Source organism: Oculina patagonica, chromosome 13 (assembly GCF_052425735.1).
Source record: "Oculina patagonica isolate OP01 chromosome 13, crgOcupat, whole genome shotgun sequence".
NCBI classification, from domain to species: Eukaryota; Metazoa; Cnidaria; class Anthozoa; order Scleractinia; family Oculinidae; genus Oculina; species Oculina patagonica.
In genome coordinates, this window is record NC_135770.1 from 11,601,252 (window position 1) to 11,624,155 (window position 22,904).

Sequence of the window (22,904 nt, forward strand, 5' to 3'; positions counted from 1 at the left end):
TAAATGAAGACTGAATGAAAACGTTCATTTCTAAATCAAGAGAAAAGTCAAAGTATTTTTCTTCGTTGCGTGGCTCCCTACATCCAAAAGGTGTTTCTTAAATACAATATTTCAGATCTAAAAGCAAACCAGGATCCAAGAAAAAATCCTAAGCTACTACCAAGAAAAGAAATCTAAAAAAAGCTATTATTTGCATATAGATCAAAGGTTTCACCAGTCACGGCGATTTTAGGACAGCCCGTGATTAAAATAACAATATCAATGATAACAATTTTATCGGAAAAGTAAGCCTTTTCTTCAGGAAATTGGCCCCCTTACATTTTTTTAAGCTCTTGCTATCTTACTTACTTGGTAGGACGGGAATTTTTGCAGAAACTTCGCTCGGCCCCTTTTCGCTATTTTGCTGGTCTTGTGTAATCCATGATGGTTTCGTCACTCCTGCATACCCAACCAAGGCAAATGATCCTCGGACGTCTGTCAAGATTGGGGCAGTGGCGCCCAGTCTCTTGAGAGCCTCAAATGCTGGTGACACATATTTCGAACCTTCGTCTTGTATGGCTACCAAAACGGCTTTACTGTAGTGACAAACAGGCAATCACTAGTGAAACTGTTATAACTGCCACGCTCATTTTTCAATATTTTGCCACTTTTAGACGAAAAGTGGACTTCACAGTAGATATAATCTCAACACAGCTTTCCATCAAAGAAATAAGTAAATAAAAAAAAAATAAGTAAATAAATAAGGAGGATGGATTGATGGATAATTGAGCTAATGAAAGATTATTATTGTAGCAATGCGGCAATATTCAAAATTAGATTCAAAAGAAAAAGTTAGTAGTCTTTTAGTAGTAATAATTTATTAGCATTGTAATTGTTGTATAAAGTAGCGCATTTTAACGCCTTTCAATAAGTGTGTTGCAAATGTATTGTAAGTAGTGAACTGTTATGGCATTTTAAACAGTGCACTTGAAAGCCTGTTATATATAGCAGGCAATCGTATAGCGTAACCTCTTTTATTATATGGAGGAGAGTGTTTTACTGGGAACTAAACCACTCGTTGATTCCATACGCCACTCCATCCGGGACCGGAGTGGCGTATATTCCCTATGACACTCTTGCGAGTGTCATATCGCTCATTGACGTCACGATACGCAGCTTTTCTACCTTGTTGAATGAACTTGGTCTCGTGCCGTTTGATGTTAGCAAGCATCGACACAAAGGTAGCCTGTGTACAGCCGTCCCGCTCCCCTCAAAAAAATCGGGGAGGGAACGTCTGTGTTTTGGCGACGTTAATCGTGTTCCAGTGTCCTGCTGTTATCGATTTAAATTTCACATAAATTATTATATCGGATATCCGGTTGACCGAATTTGAATCATGCGATTCCAAATATAACACAACAAACACGGGAGATAAAACATCATCGAGCTCAAGAAACAAAGCGCTTGATCGATAAAATGCAAAAAGCATAACGTTTACAGCACAAAATCTAATAACCAACCTTCTTCGTTCTTCAAGTAAAGCTACAACAGTTTTCGGCAAAGCCAGACACTATCATTCGTACAATACATCCGGTGCAACAGTATTACTTAGCGGCCGAGCCCGGAATCACAATTATTAAATCAAAGCACATGTGAAATATAGCAAATATAGAATTCTATTTGCAAGGTTTATTGCTTAAAATTATCGCTTTATATATAATAAATTGTTTTTTATGCATAAAGTCGTTGGTTGGTAAAATTTTGAAATTTCCTGCTGGGTGCATTATTCTCGGCACTTAAGAATGAGGAAGAGGAGTTTACTGGAGTCCCAAGATAAAGGAATTCTAAGTTTGAAGGTACATCTAATTATTTTATCATAACGACCCCAACAACAGGCACTAACTAGTTCAAAACTACACCTTACAACACCGTAAGATTCAAATGATTGCTACACTTGTGCAATCATCTTTAGGGGTTCACAAGGAAACATTTAATAAAAAAAATCTGATGAATAGCAATGTTGGAAATAGTTTAAATGTTACTTACTGTCCTGTTATGGAACTCAGATAGTCCCTCAAGTTGTTACCAGCCGCTGCATCTCCATGAGTGTCAAAAGATCTTTTATCAAGCACTGTCCCTACATAGAGGTAAAAAAAAACATTTTTCTGATGTATTACAGTTTTTTGTTAGGTTATATATTGCAACAAAAATGCACATATAAAACTAAACAGATATATATTGGAAATAAAACAAATGTACATCTTAAGAAAACGTACTAACAAAACAGAACAAAAACAGAGAAACAGACAAATGCCCTAGAAAGTTGAGATAAAGAGAAAGATGAAAAAGTGGCAGTATTTTGCTCACCCTTAAAAAGCTCAGTTAAAAAAGTCGTGTGTTTGAATACTATTGTGTATCTTGACTCTAATTGAACTCTCAAATAATAGACTACCTGTTGCAATGTCCACAACAACAACATTGTGTCCCCTGCCGTGAAGCGATTGATCAGCCCCATCTACATAGATGTAAGCTATACCACAGGTGCCTACAGTTTTATCAGGATCATTACAACCTTCACTCCTGATACTAATATCCAAAGGGGGGCCTACAAGGTAAAAAAAAATGATCAGAAGCCAACTTAATTTTTTTAGCTAGCATTTTCCACAAAATCATTTCCATTGTGGTGCAGGGTATTTAGAATAAATGTAATCTTACGTACTTGGTGAGAGTGGAATTTTTGCAGAAACCTCGCTCGGTCCCTCTGCGCTATTTTGCTGGTCTTGTGTAATCCATGATGGTTTCGCCACTCCTGCATACCCAATAAAAGCAAATGATCCTCGGGAGTCTGTCAAGATGGGAGCAGTGGCGCCCAGTCTCTTGAGAGCGTCAATTGCTGGTGCTACATATCTCGAACCTTCGTCTTGAATGGCGACCAAAACGGCCTTACTGTAGTGACAAATAGATAATCATTTGTGAAACTCTGAGATAAGGAAGAAAATTGCATTTTATAGTACTTGAGAAAATATTACCACAGCTTTACATCAATTAAATAAGTAAAATATAAATAAGTATAAATAAATAAATGAATAACAATAAGACAATATTTAAAACTTGATTCAAAAGAAAAAGTTCAGTACTGATGATTAATTAGCATTGTACGTGATCTATAAAGTAATTCATTTTAACATGTTGTTTCTTTGTGTATACAGTTACGGCGGTTGATAAGTCTTCAAATTTACTCGTGTGTTATTAGAACCTTCCCGCCTGAAATAGCAAGTGTAACTTTGAATTTTTACCTCAGGATTTAGGAATGATGAGTGGAGTTGAATGGAGTTCAGATAATTATAGATGTGAGGTATTTCTGGTTTTAAGGTACGTTCAACAATCACGTGCTCAAAACTACGCCTAACAACACCATAACCTCTTGTGGGACATAACGTTACGTTTGATACCTTTTTCTTCGTAAAAATAAAAAAAATAAAAATTTACCTTTATTTAGACACGGTAAGGATTAAAGCTATTAGCTTGTGGGGCCGTGTATTCCCGATCGAATTGGAATTTAGAAGTGTTGGTTTTTTTGTGGAGGGAGGAAAACCGGAGAACCCGGAGAAAATCCCTCGGAGCAAGAACGAGAACCAACAACAAACTCAACCCACATATGACACCGGGCCGGAATCGAACCCGGGCCACATTGGTGGGAGGCGAGCGCTCTCACCACTGCCCTATCCCTGCTCCCCACTGGCGTTTTTACACTAAGAAGGAAACAATGGGATCACAATGGACATTGCTCCCCTTCCCCACATTTTTTTTTGTGTTACTTACTGTCCTATTATGGAATTAAGATGGTCTCTCAAGTTGTTACCAGCCGCCGCATCTCCGTGAGTGTCAAAAGATCTTTTATCAAGCACTTTTCCTACAAATAGGAAAAAGACATTTGTTTGATAGTATACAGTTAGTGCTAGGTTCTATGAAGTAAAAAAATGCACATAAAAAATTACATGGATATATATTGGAAATTAAACAAACGTACAACTGAACCAAACGAACGTACAAAACAAACAAAAACAGAGACAGACAAATGCCATATGAAGTAGAGATAAAGGAAAATATAAAAAAGTGGCAGCATTTTGCTCACTCTTAGAAAGAGGCCTAGTTAAATACTTCGTGTGTCTGAAAACTATTGTGTATCTGGACTCCTGTTGAACTCTCAAACAATATACTACCTGTTGTAAGGTCCACAACAACAACGTTGTGTCCCCTGCCTTTCGGTGACTGTTCAACCCCATCTACTTTGATGTACGCTATACCACAGGTGTCTGCCGTTTTATCAGGATCATTGCAACCTTCACTTCGGATACTAATATCCACAGCTACAAGGATATAAACATTATCAAAATTAATCGGTTCGATTATTCTTTATTACTTTTCTTTTGCGTTTCAATAGCTGTTATTGCAGTTGAGCCTGCGATAAGATATTCTTTTTTGAGGGTCAAGACATCGGTTAAAACAATGTAGAATGACCCTTTCACCTCAGCTGTATGTCAAACCACTCGGAATGCAATAACAGCTACAGTAAAAACCCGCGAGTGACACGATGTTGTCTTTTAATTTCTCATTCAACCTTATCACAATATTTCTTTATAGTTTTTGAGAATTCTCACAGGGTAGAATTTTGTAAAGGACTTTACCTTGCTCGCCTCGGCGCCTTCGTGCAAGAAGCTCTGAAGTGAATAGAACAAAAGTCCCAGTTATTCACATTACGCACGCCCCGACCACCCAGATAAGGGGGCCTATTGGCGCACTAACAATAGCGACCTTCAGATTTGACTACAAGTACGAGATCGAGTACGAGTACAACTTTGGAATTTCGACACGATTGTATCCCCCAAACTTTAACTCTTCCCTGTTTCTGACTAACACATAAAAAAACGTTAGGGATAAAATTGGTGTGATAAGTGATTATATGAAGCACACGAATTTGGTTTGAAAAGTCGTACTCGTAATCAATCTCGTACTCGTAGTCCAATCTGAAGGTCGCTAATGACACAATGATTTCAACATCTACGTTTTTGTGTTTTGCTGCAGCCGCAATGGCTGCAAGCAAAACACATTGAGAGCTGAAGTTTGTGCCGTAAGGTGGTAAGTGCCGTAAGGTGTAAGTGCCGTAACAGAGGAGAAATCTGAACTACCGATGTCAATCAAATCCATGAACAAACAAAATCGAAACCAATGAACCGTAGCGCTGATCGCATTCGAAGTTACGGGCCAAAGTATTCGAACGCAAACCACGTTGGACACGTTGGAAAACAGAAAACCGATTTAAAAGTATATCGCATTGGGAAAGAAAACAAACTGTGGCGCGACCACTCCAGTTTTATGAGAAAATTATTCTGCAGTTTTCATCATTTACGAAAAGAGCGAAGACTTGGAACCTCGCCGAAGGTCATAAATATTTTCTCCAAAGGACCGGTTAGTGCACAGTTTGTAAACTTTCGCTTTGAAAATAAACTTACCCTCACCTTGTCTACACTGTCTACAGCATACTAGTACTGTATTAACTCTGAACTTCATATTTTAAAATAAAATGTATGAACGTGTAACTTGTCACGCAAAGACAGCTGGAAAGGAATATACCATGCTGGTAGGCTGCACCGCTAATTGTAGCTGTATTCGAGCTATATAAAAGACAGCTAGAAACAACGCGTTCCAAACTAAAATGTGGCGTTCCAATTTAGAAAAATTCCGCTCAAAGTTACCATAACCTGCTGAAATAATTTGTTATTCCGAACGATATGGCCTTATTGCACTGAGGAAAATTGTCATTCCGTCAAGTACAGGGTTTTAAGACATAACTTTTTCCCTATTCCGACAAATCGCCACGTTACCTTTTGTACCTCTCAAGACCTCAATAACTTCTTGAGAATTTTTGACACCCCTCAAGAACTCACTAAAAATTTTCAGAAATTCTGAAAAATACTTAGGCCTTCAACATTTTTGACTCTCTTCAAGAGCTCACTAAAAATTCAGAAATTCTGAATTTTTGACTCCTCAAGACCTCACCAAAAAAATCAGAAATTCTGAAAAAGACTTAAACTTTCAGAAGGTTTGACACTCCTCAAAAGCTCACTGAAAAATTCAGAATTTCTGAAAAAATGTTAAGCTTTCAGAATTGTTAACACTCCTGAAGAGCTCACTAAAAAATTCAGAAATTCTGAAAAAAAACTTTAGCTTTCAGAATTTGTAACACTCCTCAATAACTCACTAAAAAATTCATACATTCTGTTACAGAATTTCTGACACCCTTGAGGACCTAAAAAAAGTTTCAAAAATTCTGATGCCCCCAAAATTAAATTTAAATTTTGTGAAGCCAGGAGGAGATCTAAAGATAAATAATATTCACCTCAACCCAACCCTTCAAATAAAAGAACAGGCTTGTAGAAGTCGAATAACCCATTGTAAGCAATGATTTCTATAGGCACATAAATAACATTTCAAAAGTTTTTATTTTTGCTGCACACATTTAAACAAAATGCCACCTATATTTTACATGTAGTCTATGGACAGGCTTCCTAATAAGGTTCTGTAAAATTCTGGTTGTAAGCCCTGGGCATACTCAATTCGTAAGGAGTCTTGGGTGGGCTTACAAATTGCGAGGCTTATGGTTTCTGGGTGATTAGGTGAAATAAAAAATATAGTTTTTTTTGTAACATTTCAAATGATCCACGACAAAGTTCACGAGTTATGTTTTGAAGTCATAAAGTGAAAATAAAGCAACATTTAGCTCTGTTCAGCACTGTCACTGGGGGCTTGTATCCTTAGTCTTATAGCCGGATTTATTTTTTCCTTTCTGGAAGTTCCAGGTTGGGTCTATAACAAGGAAGCTTTTAGGCAAAGGGGCTTATAACCAGAATTCTTCAGTATAGGACAAATAATCTTTCCCCCGAGACCATGCTCAGCTCTATTCCTTCACCCTTTTGGCCTATACATGTACATAATTTTATTTCTACAAGGAAGCCTGCAAACAGGCTGTTTTAGTGCTGGAGAATTGCATGTATTGTAACCTAGTGTCCTAGCTACAGGTAATAATATTACTATGTAAACTGTGAAATGCATGTACAATGTACTGGTAAATAAACCCAAAAGATGAACAGACATTAGCTCACAAAACTCCCTGACTATCCCTAATAAATAATGTTTCCTTGACCAAATATAGGTATAAAACCATTTTTCGAGTTGCAACATGCACTGATATTACTGTAATCTTGGACATCAGCCTTTCATAAGAGGGCACATTTTTCTTCAAACTTCACTTAGAAAAGATTGTTTGCTTCACGAAACAAATGTCACTGCATATTTTAACATCAAATGGAGTTTGTTTATCTACAGTTTGTACATGACCTGTATAACATGTATGAAAATATTCATTCAAATGGGGGATCACTTTTTGTTACCATGAATTTTATTGCCAAATTTCATGAAAGAAATGTGAATGGCAGATTCCAAATTCAAAATTTCATGCTGAGCTTCCACAATCTACTATTGTTCTCTCTGGCTTAGAATTTCTAAAAGTCCATTCCCTGCTCCTCAACCAAAAAAGAAAATCCTAGGAATACAGTTGTACAGTAAAAAACTGTGAGTAAGAACCTAGTTTTTTCCAGGTTACCGTTAGCCTAAACAGGTTCTTACATAAATGGTAGTGAACACAAATTTAAGCTATTTAGGTTCTAGTAGGTTAAATTTCATTGTTGCTTATAGAATATTAATTTAAGGGTGATATTCCTCCTATTATTTGTGTATTGAATTTGCATATCTGACAAGTGTTTCTGTAAAAATGAAGCACTAATCATTCACAACATGACATTGTATACATGTACAGTAAAGCCTTGTCCTACCTTAACTTATTTTTCCCAAAAGCAAACATTTTAATCAACTTTAGAAAGTAAGAACCTGTTTTTAAATTTTAGGTTCTTACTTGCAGGTTTTTACATATCTTGGAATGATCCAGAATCCCCAAGTGCTTTGTAAAAATAGTATGGAATCACTGACTAGAGACAAACTCAGAATTTTTATAGGAAGGCTTTGTACACTCTAGGCATACTCACAGATATTGAAATGCAGACTTTTTAGAAAGTTTTTTTTACAAGTCATATATTACAAGAATAACACTGTCACAAATGCCCCAGGTTCAATTCTAACATGCCTAAACTGATACCTTTGATTGGCATACATGTATGAATTTATAGTTGTTTAAAATCAGACTTAGCTCCTTGCTGTTTTCTGAATAGATGCAAAACTGCTGCAGTCATATAAAACTGTTGTTTGTACTTTTTCTGTGTTTTCTTGTGTTACTTTAACCTGAAAAAATATAAAAAGCAAATGAATTCCACATTTACATGTAGCTTTAGGTAATTAACACGTAGTATTAAAGAATTATTAGGGCCTGTTTGCATCGAAGTCGCGTGCCAAGCTAAAAGAGCTACCATACATGTAGGTGAGCCAACTTTTCATAAGTTTCTGTAAAAAATCCATTGAAGCATTTACATGCTAGACAGGAAACCCACCTAACGCCTTACCGGGACACTCGGCCTGCTTGCCCAGGGCACCCTTTTATGCGGGATAGCCTTTTGCCATGTAAACCGTTATGCCTGGGCTATCACGGCTTGCTGGGGATAAGTCTTTGCATGTGTTCTAAAATTAAGTTAATTTTGAAGTTTACGGCATAAAATGTATAAATTCTTGACCAAAACAGTGCTCTTTAACCGAAATTACATCAAATTCTTTTTACTGTAGGTTGGTAAATATTTCTTTCGGCAACAGCTTATTATTAAATCAAAATTCGAAATTTTTGTAGGAATAATATCCTACATGTACTGTAATTCAAAAACCATAATTTTCTTCAATCGTTTGGAGCTATACAAGGTTTTCTAACACTGTGACGCGCGGGTAGAACTGAAGGGCTGTGAATTTTGTATATAAAGGCGGGCTATGTTTCATCCCTTCTAGCCGGGTAACTCTGTTAGCCAGGGCACCCTCCCTCCATGAAAACAGGCCCTAATCGTTCCTACACATGTAAATGAAGAGGCGGGGTATAGCAAAGATATCGTTGTCATCACCTACATGTATTACCGGTAAGCCAGGGCTGGAAATAACGGCCGGTCAACGGACAATGTCCGGCCTGATTGGGGACTTGACCGGTCAAATGTTCGCCTTGCCGGTCATGTTGTCCGGTCACAAGTCGAAAATAATGGTAATATTGAAACAAACTTAGTTTTCAATGCTGTTGTCTACCTTCTGTTAGTGTATAAACCTTGCTGTATTGCGAAACTTCCAACCGAAAAAAGGAACTGATCGAATTAACTGTTGTTTACAATTCGCGTGTTGCGGTCTCAAATTAAAATATTTTCCCAAGTTGTCCGTTTCCTCCTGCACAGAATTAAACGATTAATATAGTTCCAAAGCTCAAAATATAAAGGTACAATTTATATTATAAACTATGATTAAAACAATCTTTGACTTCTTTGCAATATTTATAATAGTTACAGGGCTCAAAGTTGGGACTGATGCGGTCGAATTTGTAACTATTTTTTTTTTCCTTTGGCGACTAAAACTTTCTTTGCGGTCGCAAGTTTGGAATTATTATTTTCTACTAATAGTGTAGGGGAATATACTTTGTCGTTTTCAAGTCTGAAGCCATTGAAAATGTTCTTCTAGCTGCTTGTTGTTTTAATAATCGCTGGGAAACGCAACGTGAAATCTGAAATCTACATCTATTGATGAGAACAATCCGGAAGTGACATTATTAGATTTTTTTCAAAAACTTAAAATTCCAAAAAGGATACCACAAGACTTTTGTAAAATCATTGAAAATGATGATTAGCGACCCCAAGCACTGAAAATTACTGTGCTATTTGCAAAGTTTGAAGCCAATAGACAAATACAATGAGCTAGACATGAGCCAGACACTTGCATCACTCATTCATTCATTCAACAAAAAATTACTTTAAAACTTGGAAAATTAAATAAGATTGCAGTCAGCAATTGATTTTTCAATTCAAGTGAAACAGGGTTTCATCCACGAAAATACACATTTCTTAAATAAGGAGCCGGAGAAACAATTTTGTTTTCACCATTCATGAACATGAAAACAAGACAGTGTGGAGTCAAATTACATTTCACACGAAATTTGCATAAATTTGAACTTGCAAAAAAGAAACAGATAAGTTATTAGAATGCAAACCCGCTTTAATAATTACTGAATTCTGATCTCATTGCTATTTTTCATGTATTAACTATTTGAAAACGGTTCTCATTCATGGAAACAAAACGGTTTTTCATTCAACTGCTTGCAGTATTTATAGACGTGAAAATATATTCGCTTAATCAAATCACCTTCTGCACGAAAGGTTTTCTTGCCATAAAAGCAAGAGAAAATAGATTTGAAAAAAAGACTATTGATAAAAGAAATTTTAAAAATTTAAACTGTTTTTGTAACGTACGGTTCCGACCTGAGGTAAGCAACATCGTATATGTAACGAGCAATTCATTCAATCTTATCAGCAAAGCAAAAAATAGAGTCCAGACGGCAATCTAAATTCCACAGTCAACAGTGCAGTTTCGTAACCTGTAGTGAAAAGGAATTTACTTAAACGGAATGTTATTTCTTAAGGCGGAAGGTGTTATATTTTTACATATATTTAATAATTATTGGAAAATTACATGTTGCATTTTTGTCCGAGCAGAAACGAGGTATGACCGAGCTAAAATGGATTTGGCCGGACATCTTGACCGTTCAATGTTCGAAAATTATTTCCAGCCCTGTAAGCAATTATTGGATGAGGTTGACATGATATCGTGAATTATCAAAACCGAGATCTGTGTTAATTCATGATATCATGCGAAAACCGAATTCAATAATTGTTTTATTGTACGTTTTAAAACAATTTGCAAACGAAGACTTTTATCTGATGCAAAATGGCTTTAATTCAAAATAAGCACACTAGTTAACATAATGTGGTTCCTCCAGGTTCTTCTCCCTCAAATAACCATTCAGATTTTTTACACTTGTTTTTGCTGTTTTCTTAGTGTTTTTAGAATCTTTGTTCTCGATCAAAACTTTCAATTCCTCATTGGAAACAAAGGCGATTCGCTCAGTCATACTTTCAAAAGTTTGACAGCGCAAACATTGCAGGGATGAGGGGCTTGGAAACTACATGTAGGCGGACTTGGAACTCAACATAATAACCCAATATCTGCTGCAGATATTGGGTTATCATGTCAAGTTCACATGCTACTGTATATTGTCTGATTGCTCTCGACCAATCACATGTTTCAAAGTAATTCTAATCAGAGTTAAAATGTTATTTATGTGCCAACAAGAAAACTATTGACTAGCGAAACAAAGAGTTCTTTTGTTCAACTTGTTGGACATTTAAAAAACAAAGACAATGTCTGTAAACAGATATCTTCCCTATTCTGCAATCGCTCCTCGGGAAAAGTGCCTATTGAGTTATACCTCGTTCTCAAAGCGTTCCGACGCATGTAAATGAAGTGGTGGGGTATTCTCAAATTTCTGCAATCATTCCGACTATTTGTGCGACAAAATGGCGGATAATACAATGGTCGAATATTTGAGCAATGTAGTTTGTGTGAATGAAGTGATTGCCTCTGCCGCCAGTTACGTGAAAGACTAAACCTAAGCTTAAAGCTCTGGTTGGTTTTAAGGAGATGTACATATAAAAGCTCTACTCACCAAAACACGTTTGTAAACGACCAAGACTGACATGGTGTTCTACTGACACTTCAAAGCACAAGGACTTTGATCGGCTCCAAGAATCCCAAGCTTCTGTTCACTATTTCCATTTCACACAAGATTTATAAAGCATTATCTGTTATCCTAAACGTGATTAATACTATAAGAAACGCTTTACAGTTTTGTAAACAAACCGTGTTGAACGAGCAGCAGAATAATTCAAATCGAGCGGGCGAAAACGAAACGATTCAACGAATTCAATAGTCACGAGGGAGGATTAGAGTACCATGATTGGTTAAGCCAGAGAAATCCGCTGGAGAATTCAACTGCAGACTCAAGAATGACCGTTTTTTAGGGGGCGGATCATTGGGATCAAACTGATCAAAGTTTATACGGATGGCAAAGGTTTCTGCAATTATATGGCGAAGGAATTACGTATCTATTGCTCAGTGTACATGCTTAAGTTTTCGAAAATGTGAGGGATAGAAGTCTCTTCTTAATCACAATGCATACAGGTGAGTAGAAAATGTATTTTTTGTTACTCGTCTTTTCGCCAACCTGTAAGTGCCTGTAATCTCTAATTCCTCGTTCCTTTAGCTTTCGGCAAGCCTTTCAGCACATATGAAATTGCCAGATATTTTGAAATCGCCCTAGTGTTACCTAACGCTCCTTGAAACTGCCCTTTTGCGAAACTACACGGTACTTGTTGACGAAACGACAGGTATCAACCGAAAGGACAGAGAGATCGATATAATGCATGCAATGTTATCAGTTATCAGTTGATGTATATGTGTACCGTATTTACTCGAATAAGCGCCGCGGCGCTTATTTAATTTTTCGCGCTTCAAGTGCGGCGCTTATTCGAGGGCGGCGCTTATTTGAGGGCGGCGCTTATTTAAAATTTGGACGCCACAAGGAATCTTATATTTTACAGTAATTGAAAATAGCGTCTTTTGATTGTCAGTATTCGTCTCTTGCTGAAGAGAGAAGTGGTGCTAGCTGTCCTGGCAAAGTTCGCGACTTTCACAACATATACAGAACTACCAGAGAACTACATATTGTAAAAATGTTGGATAGAAAACTTATGGGCAAGCGGAAAAACAAACACATTAAACTGCAAAACATCGCTTTTGATGGAAAGAAATGTCCCAGTTTGTTTAAGAATTGATTTGTAGTGCTGTTTTTAGTTAAACGGAATCCCTTGAATAAGCGCCGCATCGGGGCTGCGGCGCTTATTCGGGGGCGGCGCTTATTAACTTTTTTGTCCCAATTGCGGCGCTTATTCGAGGGCGGCGCTTAATCGGGGGCGGCGCTTATTCGAGTAAATACGGTATTCAAGCTTTTAAATTCATTGAACTCTTGAACTAGTTAATTGATTTTTAAATATCGATTAGCTATGTTGGAATTCACCGATTCAGAGATATAGATTGCTGTATTGAGTAAGAGGCAATGTACATGTATGAGCACAGGCCCCGGGGGGGGGGGGGGGGTACTCAAAAAAATTTTATACGGGGAGGCTCCGCCCCGAGTTCTAACCCCTTACCCTTTTATATACCATTTTGACAGAAATTGTACCCTTTTCGTATACCTTTAACTGAAAAAAGGTACCCCTTTCATATACCTGAAAGACGTGGCGTGGACTTAAAACAGGACTTTTTCTTGTCATTTTCGTGTAGCGCTTTAAAATAATTTAAAATAATACAGGCATAAATTGCGTCTGATCGAAATATTTTAATAACAGACCGTTTTAAAAACCTTAATGACAGATTTCCACACCCTTTCATATACCTAAACTCGTGAAATCCCTACCCTTTTGTATATCTGAAGCCTGAAAAAGGTACCCCTTTCGGGTGGAGCCTCCCCGTATAGGCCATTATAGGGAGTACCCCCCTCCCCCCCCCCCCCCCCGGGGCACAGGCACGCAGACAATCCTCTGTATTTGAGGCCGCGTAACATGAATTATTAAGGCATCACAGTACCCACTACATTTATTTGATCTCACACGTTCACTGTACTTGATCGATCTCGGCTTGAGTCATTGTAAGAAATGCTCCATAAAATACTGAATTTTGCATCTTTCAATCACAAACGTTGATCTGCTGTAAGCGAGATAAATATAGTTCACTTACCTTTTATCGTTTTGTGAACTTTTGTGATTTTATGAGGTTTTAAGGCCGTTAATTCCTCGCTAGCTGTCACCGCCCCCAACATAAGTAAGCGAAAGAGACTGTCTCTTTCTCTTATGTGCTTTTGTTGGGGGCGGTGATGGCTAGCAAGGAATAAAAACCTCATAAAATCACACAAAAGTTCACAAATAATGATGCCTATGAGTGATGTCCATGTCACGCGACCTCAAACATAGAGGATTGTCTGCCTTTGGTATGAGCTCATACTGTAAAATTCTGGCTATACAGTAAAAACCTGTGAATAAGAACCTAACATACACTGTATAACAGCCTGTTAGGCTAACAATTGCAAATAAGACACCATTTTTATAATAACCTATTAAGCGTCAAATTTGGAAACATGCATTTTGGAACTAATTTTGGATAAAGCATTACTTTGCATGTACAATTGTATATACACTGCAATGTCATATTCTGAATGATAAGAGCTTTATACAGTATTTACATACCGTAAGCAATTACCGGTATGTGGTATGCAAATTTCTGAATACCACTAAAAGTTCTATATGCATCAATGTAATTTTTTTTCAGAAAACAATAACCTATTTAGAACCTGAATATCCCAAATTTGTGTTAATTGCCATTTAGATAAGAATCTGCTTAGGCTAACGTGGAGTAGGTTCTTACTCATGGGTTTTTAATGTACAGTAAGCCCCCCTGGTTATACATGTACATATCTGGTTATAAGCTCCTCCCCTCCCCCTGAACATAAGCCCTTTTCTGCTGGATGACAGTACTGAACATGCCATGGCTACATGTGCATGTAAATGTTTCTTTATAAAGACTCTTAGTCTGTGTACAGTTGCCCCACTCCGCTCCAAAAAATCGCGAAGGGAAAGTCTGTGTTATGGCGTCCATAAATTTAAATCGTCATTAATTTAAATTTTTCATAAATCTGTGTGTCTGGTTGACTGGATTTGAATCATGCGGTTCCAAATATAACACATAAAAACATCATCGAGCTCGAACACAAAGCACTAGATTGATAAAATCCAAGGAGCAAAATGTTTACAGAAAAAAATCTCTAAAACCAACCTTTTTCGTTCTCGAAGTAAAGCTACAAAAAATTTTGGCGAAGCCAGGCAAACCAGACAAAGATAGTGTCATTCATACAATACATCAAGGTATCACAATTATTAAATCCAAAACAAACAGCACTAACGAAAGACTATGTGGCACATTTAGGGCCTGTTTACATGGAGGTGGGGGACCCCGGGTAGGTAAAGGAAACCGGCCCAGCCGTGGTCGAAAATTAGCTCGCATTTACATGCAGTCTTATCACCTCGGGATCCCGGGATGACATTTACACGAGGTTAGCATGTAAACAGACAAAATGACTTTGTATATTATTTTCTCTCGTTCCTTTTTGTGGTTTCATAGGCTCGATAACTGAACTTCAGAGCCGAATTCGTTTTTGGGAAAATCGAAGGCTATACAATGACTTTTTTTTGTAAAGAGCAAGCCAGATTGGCCACGAAAAAATTCCATTGAAATCGCATTTTGTTTTGTAATCTTTTATATTTACGGTTTATTTCTCTCATCTTGTGCTTTCGACCGATTATTTGACTAGGCAAAGTATTAGAAGTAGAAGCAGTTGTCGAAGTTATTGTTGTTTATAGTCGAAGCATGAGACTCGCTCGGGCCTACGCTTGATGCTTCACTTTCACTTTAAATTCTTCAAGCATCTTTTCGCACTGCCGTTCCACATTGGGGCAGATAAAGCTATAGGAAAATCTCGCCGGGTTTGCAGCCGTAGATAAAGCCGTAGGCAGCCATGTTTGTGTAGTTTGCATTTACCGCACTTTCAGATTAACCTGATGAGTCGTCCCTGGGTAGACAGTTTACGTCACGTTGAAACGTTTACCTTGCAAAACACGACCCCGGCTAGGAGGACCGACCCCACCTATCATGTAAACGCGATCAAGTAAAAATGAGAGTTTATATGGTCAGGCAGGTTACCCCACCTAGGCGGGTTACCTCAACTACCTGGGGTGCCCCACCTCCATGTAAATAGGCCCTTACAAAGGGTTTCAAACTACAGTGCAGAAATGTTCTACATGTAGACCACAGTCTTCACAAAACTATTGCTCTTTCCAACTTGTCCTGGCTTTAAATGATACATTGTACTGCATATTTTGCCCTAGACTTTCAATAAAGTCCTTTGTCTTGTTTATTATGGCGCGCTGGGACGAATGACTTTTCATACTTGAATCGCGTCACTTTTAGCGACCCAAAAATGGGTCGCTGAGCGTAGGCCAATCAGAGAAGCCCTTTGGACAGAAGAGTCAATCACAAGGGATTAAGCGCAGTGAGATGTGACTTGCGGTCAAACCTTCAACATAGGGTCAATTTCGAAAGGATAGATGATGCTCTCAAGGCCACCAGTTATTCAAGTTTGCTTGACTACCAGAGAAAAACAATAGAAGTTTATCCTTCTGGGAGAGATGTTTTTGTGTCTGCTCCAACCGGAGCTGGAAACCCTTCAAGCGAGACAAGTCGACCAATGGCGACTTCGTCACTCGCACAGCCGCTTTGCGCCCTAAAAGGCTCGCTTTGCTTGCTTATTTACTGTGAAAACTCGTGAGGTCGACTTGTGGCAAGTCTAATTTTGCCCTTCACAAACAAGTGAGAGGCAAAAGGCTGTACAGATTGAATGCTCGCCATAGGCTGAAATAATTTAGAATGCGACAAGCTATCACCCACATAAATTATGAATGGTTTTTGTATAAGTGCCAATCAGATCATTTTCCACACATTCCGGGAAAATCGCCCACAGCCGAACACAATTAAGAACACCATAACACAGATGTCCGTTCCGCGATTTTTTGTTTGCAGAGCGAGATGGCTGTACACAGGCTAAATTTTAAATAAATTAAAAAAAAATGTATTTCAAGGTGCGTTTACACGATAGAGAAAATTGGGTACGGACCCGTCAAAAAATTGGTCCGGACCTGCATGACAATTTTTGTAGAGAAACAGTCAAATCAAAACGGGGCCATAGGCCATAGGCCATAGGCCCCGTTTTGATTTGACTGTTTCTCTACAAAAATGGTCAGGTCCGGACCAAGTTTTTGACGGGTCCATACCCAATTTTCTCTATCGTGTAAACGCGGCTTCAGTCAACACTGTTGTGTATGGAAACTCAGATGGCTCAGCGATTTTCATTTGTATTTGCATTTTCACTAGGGTTTTCAATGTTTTTTTTTCTCTTAGTGATGATTTGCTTATGGTTTTAGTTTTCATTTTTATTTCTTTTCTGTTATTACTGAGCATAAATGGATATTTATGCTCAAAATAAAATTCATGTGTAATAAATGACGTATGGTATTTCTGACTCAAGCTTTTTTTTAGCTCTGATTTATGAAAATGAATTAGAACAAAAATAAGTTTAAGTTCACATCTAAATAAACCCAGTCATTTGTAACTACTACTATTTTTTATTTGTGACATGCAAATAACTACAGCATGCCTCTTTAATTCAGGTTTAGATATGTAGGCCACCACAGCAACATGAAATCCTATTGAAACTGTCATTGTCCATCTGGAGAATATTAAGATGAAAAGTCAGTGGCTGTAAACCTTTTCTGTTGTGAAAGATTAAGGAAGTGAAGCTGAGTTATTGGAAAGGGAAAGTCAAGTCTACAGAATGACCCAAGGAGCTGGACACTGGGTTGATGACAATAGTGGTTTGTGACATTACAATAAATGATAATAATTTAAATGTGCACATGTAGTAGGTTTATTTTGAATATGCTTTGACATGCATGACTGTGTAAAGTACATGTACATGTAGCTGCCACAAGCTCATTGTTTTAAAATACTGTTCTTATGCACAGAATATAAATAAGTTGGACTATGTCAAAAGGGACAAGGCTTGTAGGTTTTGTTGAAAGATCGGATATCTTATTCTCCTTACAGTAAAAGAAGGTTGGATTTAAAAAAATGTTCTCAGAATGTTTGAACTTTCGATTTAGATTATTAGAAAGATTAGAATTTTTGAACTCTTTTTGGGGTCATTAGGGACATTGAGATCTTAAGGGTCATCAAAATTTATCTTAGAATTAATATATTTTTTAATGAGGGCTTAAGGGTGTTCAGAATTTCTAAAAGTTCTGTTTTAGGGACGGCTTTATTGTGTTCAGAATTTCTGAGAGTTTTAGTGTGAGCTTTATCGTATTCAGAATTTCTGAAAGTTTTAGTGGGAGCTGTATCGTTTTCAGAATTTCTGAAAGTTTTAGTGAGAGCTGTATCGTTTTCAGAATTTCTGAAAGTTTTAGTGAGAGCTGTATCGTTTTCAGAATTTCTGAAAGTTTTAGTGAGAGCTGTATCGTTTTCAGAATTTCTGAAAGTTTTAGTGAGAGCTGTATCGTTTTCAGAATTTATGAAAGTTTTAGTGAGAGATTTATCGTATTCAGAATTTCTGAAAATTTTAGTGAGGACTTGTTCGTTTTCAGAATTTCTGAAAGATTTAGTGAGGACTTGATCGTTTTTAGAATTTCTGAAAGTTTTAGTGAGGACTTATTTGTAATAAAGAAATCCACTCGGAAGAATTTTGTACTTCCGAGCAAACACAGTTGTCTTTCTTCTTAATTTTAGCGTAATATTTGGATTCAGGGCAAATGATGAAAATATTACTTTAAATAAAGTGGTAATTTTGCTTTTCCGCGAAAATTGCACAAATCATTTTTGGCCGGTTTTTGACTTTTTTCAAAAGAAACACGAGTTTCTGCAACGCACAAAAACCATTTTCCGACTTAGGTTTAAATTTTACTAGTAAAAATGAGTAATTTTCAGAGTATTTACGTCATTCTCTCTAAATTTATCAAAATTGGAATGCCACATTTTAGTTTGGAACGCGTTAAACGAATTAATACTAGTAACATCACAATGGGAAAGAAACTTATTCAGTGGTGCACACCGTCGAAAACAAAGAAATATTAAAGGAAGTTCTCATTCACCAGATTCACTGCATCAGATGCAACATTCGTCAGTTCGTGTTTAAATGCGTGGCGACCAGTTTGTTTACTAGTTATTAAAAAATAATACGGTCTTCATTTAATAAACAGTTCATCCTTAAATTTCAGCTTTTCTACGACTGACAGGTAGGTACTATAGTATAAGCCCCGCTAAAATAGCTGGAAAGGGAAAGTTTTTTGAAAAATGAATTTTTGACTGCCAGACGCGCTGGCGCCACATGTTTATTTTGTGCGGAAGATTAATTAAACGCCGTGAAAAATAGAATTTGATGTCCAGCGAGCCACTGCATCTTCGGCTACGCAGTCCTCAGTGAATCCTCCAACTTCACAAATTTCTAAAACTTTAAGAAAACGAACTTTCGCAGAATCAAAAATTGGTCCTTATCGATCTTCCGATCTTGTTGTGAAGACACTGAAATTCGACGAGTGTTCATGCGTGAAGGGATGACTGACGAATGATAATAATTATTTTTAAACTTTCGCTTTCAAAATGAACTTTGCGTTACGTTCAACGCCGTCTTTCCGTTGTTGATTTCAACATAACATTGATCAGTAAAATTATCAGGATTGAATTAACACAAAGTGACTACAATATAGTGCAATTATTAACCTGCACACAAGTGACAGACAATAAAAGACGTTGGATTTCAATCTCGACTCACTTGTCTTTCATCAACATGTTCCCTAAGACTTTGCTCTAGCAGCAAAACACATGGACCCATTGGGGCCCTATTTTTTTATAAGGTATTATCACACTTTGTCCGTATAACCAACTGATCATGAATGAGGTCGACAGAAAATTAAAAACAAAATTGAATTGATTTTACCTGCAAGTGGACCAGCTCTGCACACATCTGCAATCAGCACAATGGTCAAACAAAACACAGGAAACTTCATCGCGGTAATAAAACAACCTGCAGATTTTAAATCACAACAGTAAACGTAACAGTAATGTTTTGTAAATTTCTAGATACCACGTGGGTATTAAGCTATGACGCTTCAATCGCTATGTGAGTACTGAGCTCTGTAACTTCTAGCTTCTTTCCAAGTTGTAAATGCTGGTGCTTTAAAAATTAAAAGAAAATTATCAAAGAGTTAATTTTTTTAACTGTCCAATGATTTATCCATTGATAAATCCAATGATTTCTGTTGCCTTCTTGCCAGACATTTTTTCGCTTTACCATACAAAAACAAGGTATCCCCCAAACAGATGGTTTACGGCGATTTCTTAAACTTACCTACAATAAAATAAAGATATTAAAAAATTACACCCCTTCTGAAGAAATGGGGACTTTTGAACACTTTCATTTAACAAGGTCCAAATTCCTAAAGACAACTCTTGTATCCCCTGACATTCCATTTTGCACCCCCACTTGCCTTGGATATGTTTCCAACAGTCTTGTATTTTTATGCCATCATATAGATTCCTTCCCTTTTTGTACTATACTGTTTTTGTGCTTATTTTTTGTTGCTAAGCAGTGTAGAACTTTGTAAAGCGCGCATTGATTCTTTTTCATTCCATTTATTTATTTGCCCTTGTACACTTTTCTTTCTTTATTTGTATTGTATTGAAAAGAAAAATGCCACTTGCTGTAAAACAGGCCATATTTTTCCCAAACAAGCGAATTGCTCTTAAAATTGTCCTATAATCCTGGTGTAATCAAGGTCGAGGTAAGTATAATGGAGCGAGGGTAACACTTACAAGCGTCTCAGCTGTCGCATAGATGTGTACTCACCAAAAACTCTTTTAAGGGCTGATATCTAAAAACCTCTGCGTAAACGTCTAAAGGATCATTCTAGATGGATGGTTTTATGCCGAATGATTTAGAAAATCGAACTAAATATTTTATTTTAGCTAACCATAAATTTTAGCATTTGTTTGGCATTAACAACAACAACGGCAACACGACACGCTTTATTACTAAACAAATTTGATTTGCATTACATTTCAAACATATATTAAGGAGGCTCGATGTAGTTTTTTGAGCCCTAGGGTGGTCGTTTTGAAAATGAAAACTGTCTAGGAAGACAATGTTCGATTTTTGCCAAAATACACCATAATGATTAAATATGATTAAAGTTTATTTTTTTCGAGTCACTTAGTCACAAAGGTTACCATAGCAACGGTTGTCGTTTTCTTTTGTTTTCAAACAAGCTTGATTTTCTCGAAATCTAGATTGACAATTGGTATTCATTTTCTGATACGTTAAAGTATAGTTGATTGACTACCTGTAGACAAAATTTCAGAAAAATCTGTAAGAGCGTTTTAGAGTTAATCAAGAACGAAGTTTTTTGTAACTTCTTGTAGTTACCTATAATTGGCAGCCGATATATTTTAACAAATTAAAGCAAAAACTCTCTCGCTTTTAGTTAATGGTCTTTGATGGTGTAAGTATTATATTTCGTTTTGAATAACTGCGTTCAAATACTACGAAACAATTTAAAAGGACCTATTTTACATTAAAACGGATTTTTGCTGAAAATTTCATTCTTGATTTACTTGAAAACGCTCTTACATATTTTTCTAAAATTCTGTCAACAGTTAGTTAATCTACTAATCTTTAGCATATCAAAAAATGAATACTAAAAGTCAATCTAGATTTCGAGAAAAATAGGCTTGTTTGAAAACAAAAGGAAACAAAAATCGTTGCTATGGTAACCTTTGTGACTAAGTGACCAGTAAAAAATTAAACTTTAGTCATATTTGATCATTATTGTGTATTTTGGCAAAAATCGAACATTGGCTTCCTAGATAATTTTTATTTTCAAAACGACCACCCTAGGGCTAAAAAAACTACATCGAGCCTCCTTAATGCCAAAATTTGTCAATTTAATCAGTATAACTAAAAAAAATTCGCGCTGAGAAAAAAGGTAATTTTCACATATATATGAGGTTGTTAGGCACTAAAGCATGAAAAAAGAAAAAGAATAACTAAATAAAGCAGTATATAAGGAGCTAGAACAGCAAGTTTCCGCCTGTTTCCTTCTTACGGTATAAAATTTTGGAGGAAGTCGGGTGCTTTTGCTATCCAAGTTTTAGCTTGTTGTTGGTAGGCGTTTCAAATTCCTGACGATTTTCTTGCAGCTTGGGAATAATACTAGTCACACTACGAAAATTTAAATTTATTTTAGGAAGTGCGATTCTCTTCTTTCTCTTTCAGAATTTGAAATTTAATCGCTGTTTAAAGTGTTTTAAAAAGCCGGGACGGACCTGCCAGTTTAATAAATAACTGTGCCACCTTAGTTTGGTTGGTTTTGAGTTGAAGAGATGTTCTGTAAAGACGAAGAAATGTCCAAGTTCTTTACCATTATTTCAGGTTCTAGCTGTTAAATGGCGATAAAACGAACAAAGCTTCCCCGGCTGTCACAGCCGTAAAGATTGAATTACCTTTAACGCTGATTTATTAATTGTCGCGTAATGCACAACAAACAACGGATTTAATGGAACAAAGCTGTTACACCCGAACGAAAGCACTTAAATTTTCTCATTAATTAGCATTTTGCATTGAAATAGGCTACTCATAAAACTTGTGTTTTCAAAAACATGTTTTCTAGAAATTGTTTTTATGGTGAAGCGACGAATATGAATGATGGAAAACTACATCAGTAACTACATTGTAATGATACAATAAGTCAACGCGGGACGAGGACCCCAGGCGAGCAGAGGCAAGACAGGACAACAGAAGGAAGGGGGGGAGGGAGGAAAACCGGAGAACCCGGAGAAAACCCCGGAGCGAGGACGAGAACCAACAACAAACTCAACCCACATAGACGCCGGGTCCGGGAACGAACCCGGGCCACTTGGGGGAGGCGAGGCCCACCCGCGCCACCCCGCATCCCCATTCGTTTGCTGACGGCAATGGAACAAGTATTTTATCACTCACCTTTTTTGGTCAGCTTTAGGCCCCGTTTACACGGGTCCGGACAAATTTTTGCACGGATGAATTTTGTTCCTGGACCGCCTGTTTACATGGATCCGTGCAAATTCTGTTACAGATTGCAGTGGTGTTTACA

General features: G+C 37.1%; 1 protein-coding gene across 2 annotated transcripts in view; it reads right to left on the reverse strand.

Moving 5' to 3' along the window:
- Positions 1–22,904, reverse strand: part of LOC144636144 (uncharacterized) — a 33,604-nt gene that overhangs the window by 5,503 nt on the left and 5,197 nt on the right. For both annotated transcript variants that reach the window (XM_078495280.1, XM_078495279.1), the window contains exons 2-9: positions 19,718–19,804; positions 4,668–4,700; positions 4,203–4,349; positions 3,802–3,892; positions 2,699–2,925; positions 2,432–2,584; positions 2,026–2,116; positions 349–575 (exon numbers count right to left, since the gene is read on the reverse strand). In XM_078495280.1, coding sequence (XP_078351406.1) covers positions 349–575; positions 2,026–2,116; positions 2,432–2,584; positions 2,699–2,925; positions 3,802–3,892; positions 4,203–4,349; positions 4,668–4,700; positions 19,718–19,787 — 1,039 coding nt within the window. In that variant the 5' untranslated portion in view covers positions 19,788–19,804. The remainder of the gene's footprint in view (positions 1–348; positions 576–2,025; positions 2,117–2,431; positions 2,585–2,698; positions 2,926–3,801; positions 3,893–4,202; positions 4,350–4,667; positions 4,701–19,717; positions 19,805–22,904) is intronic.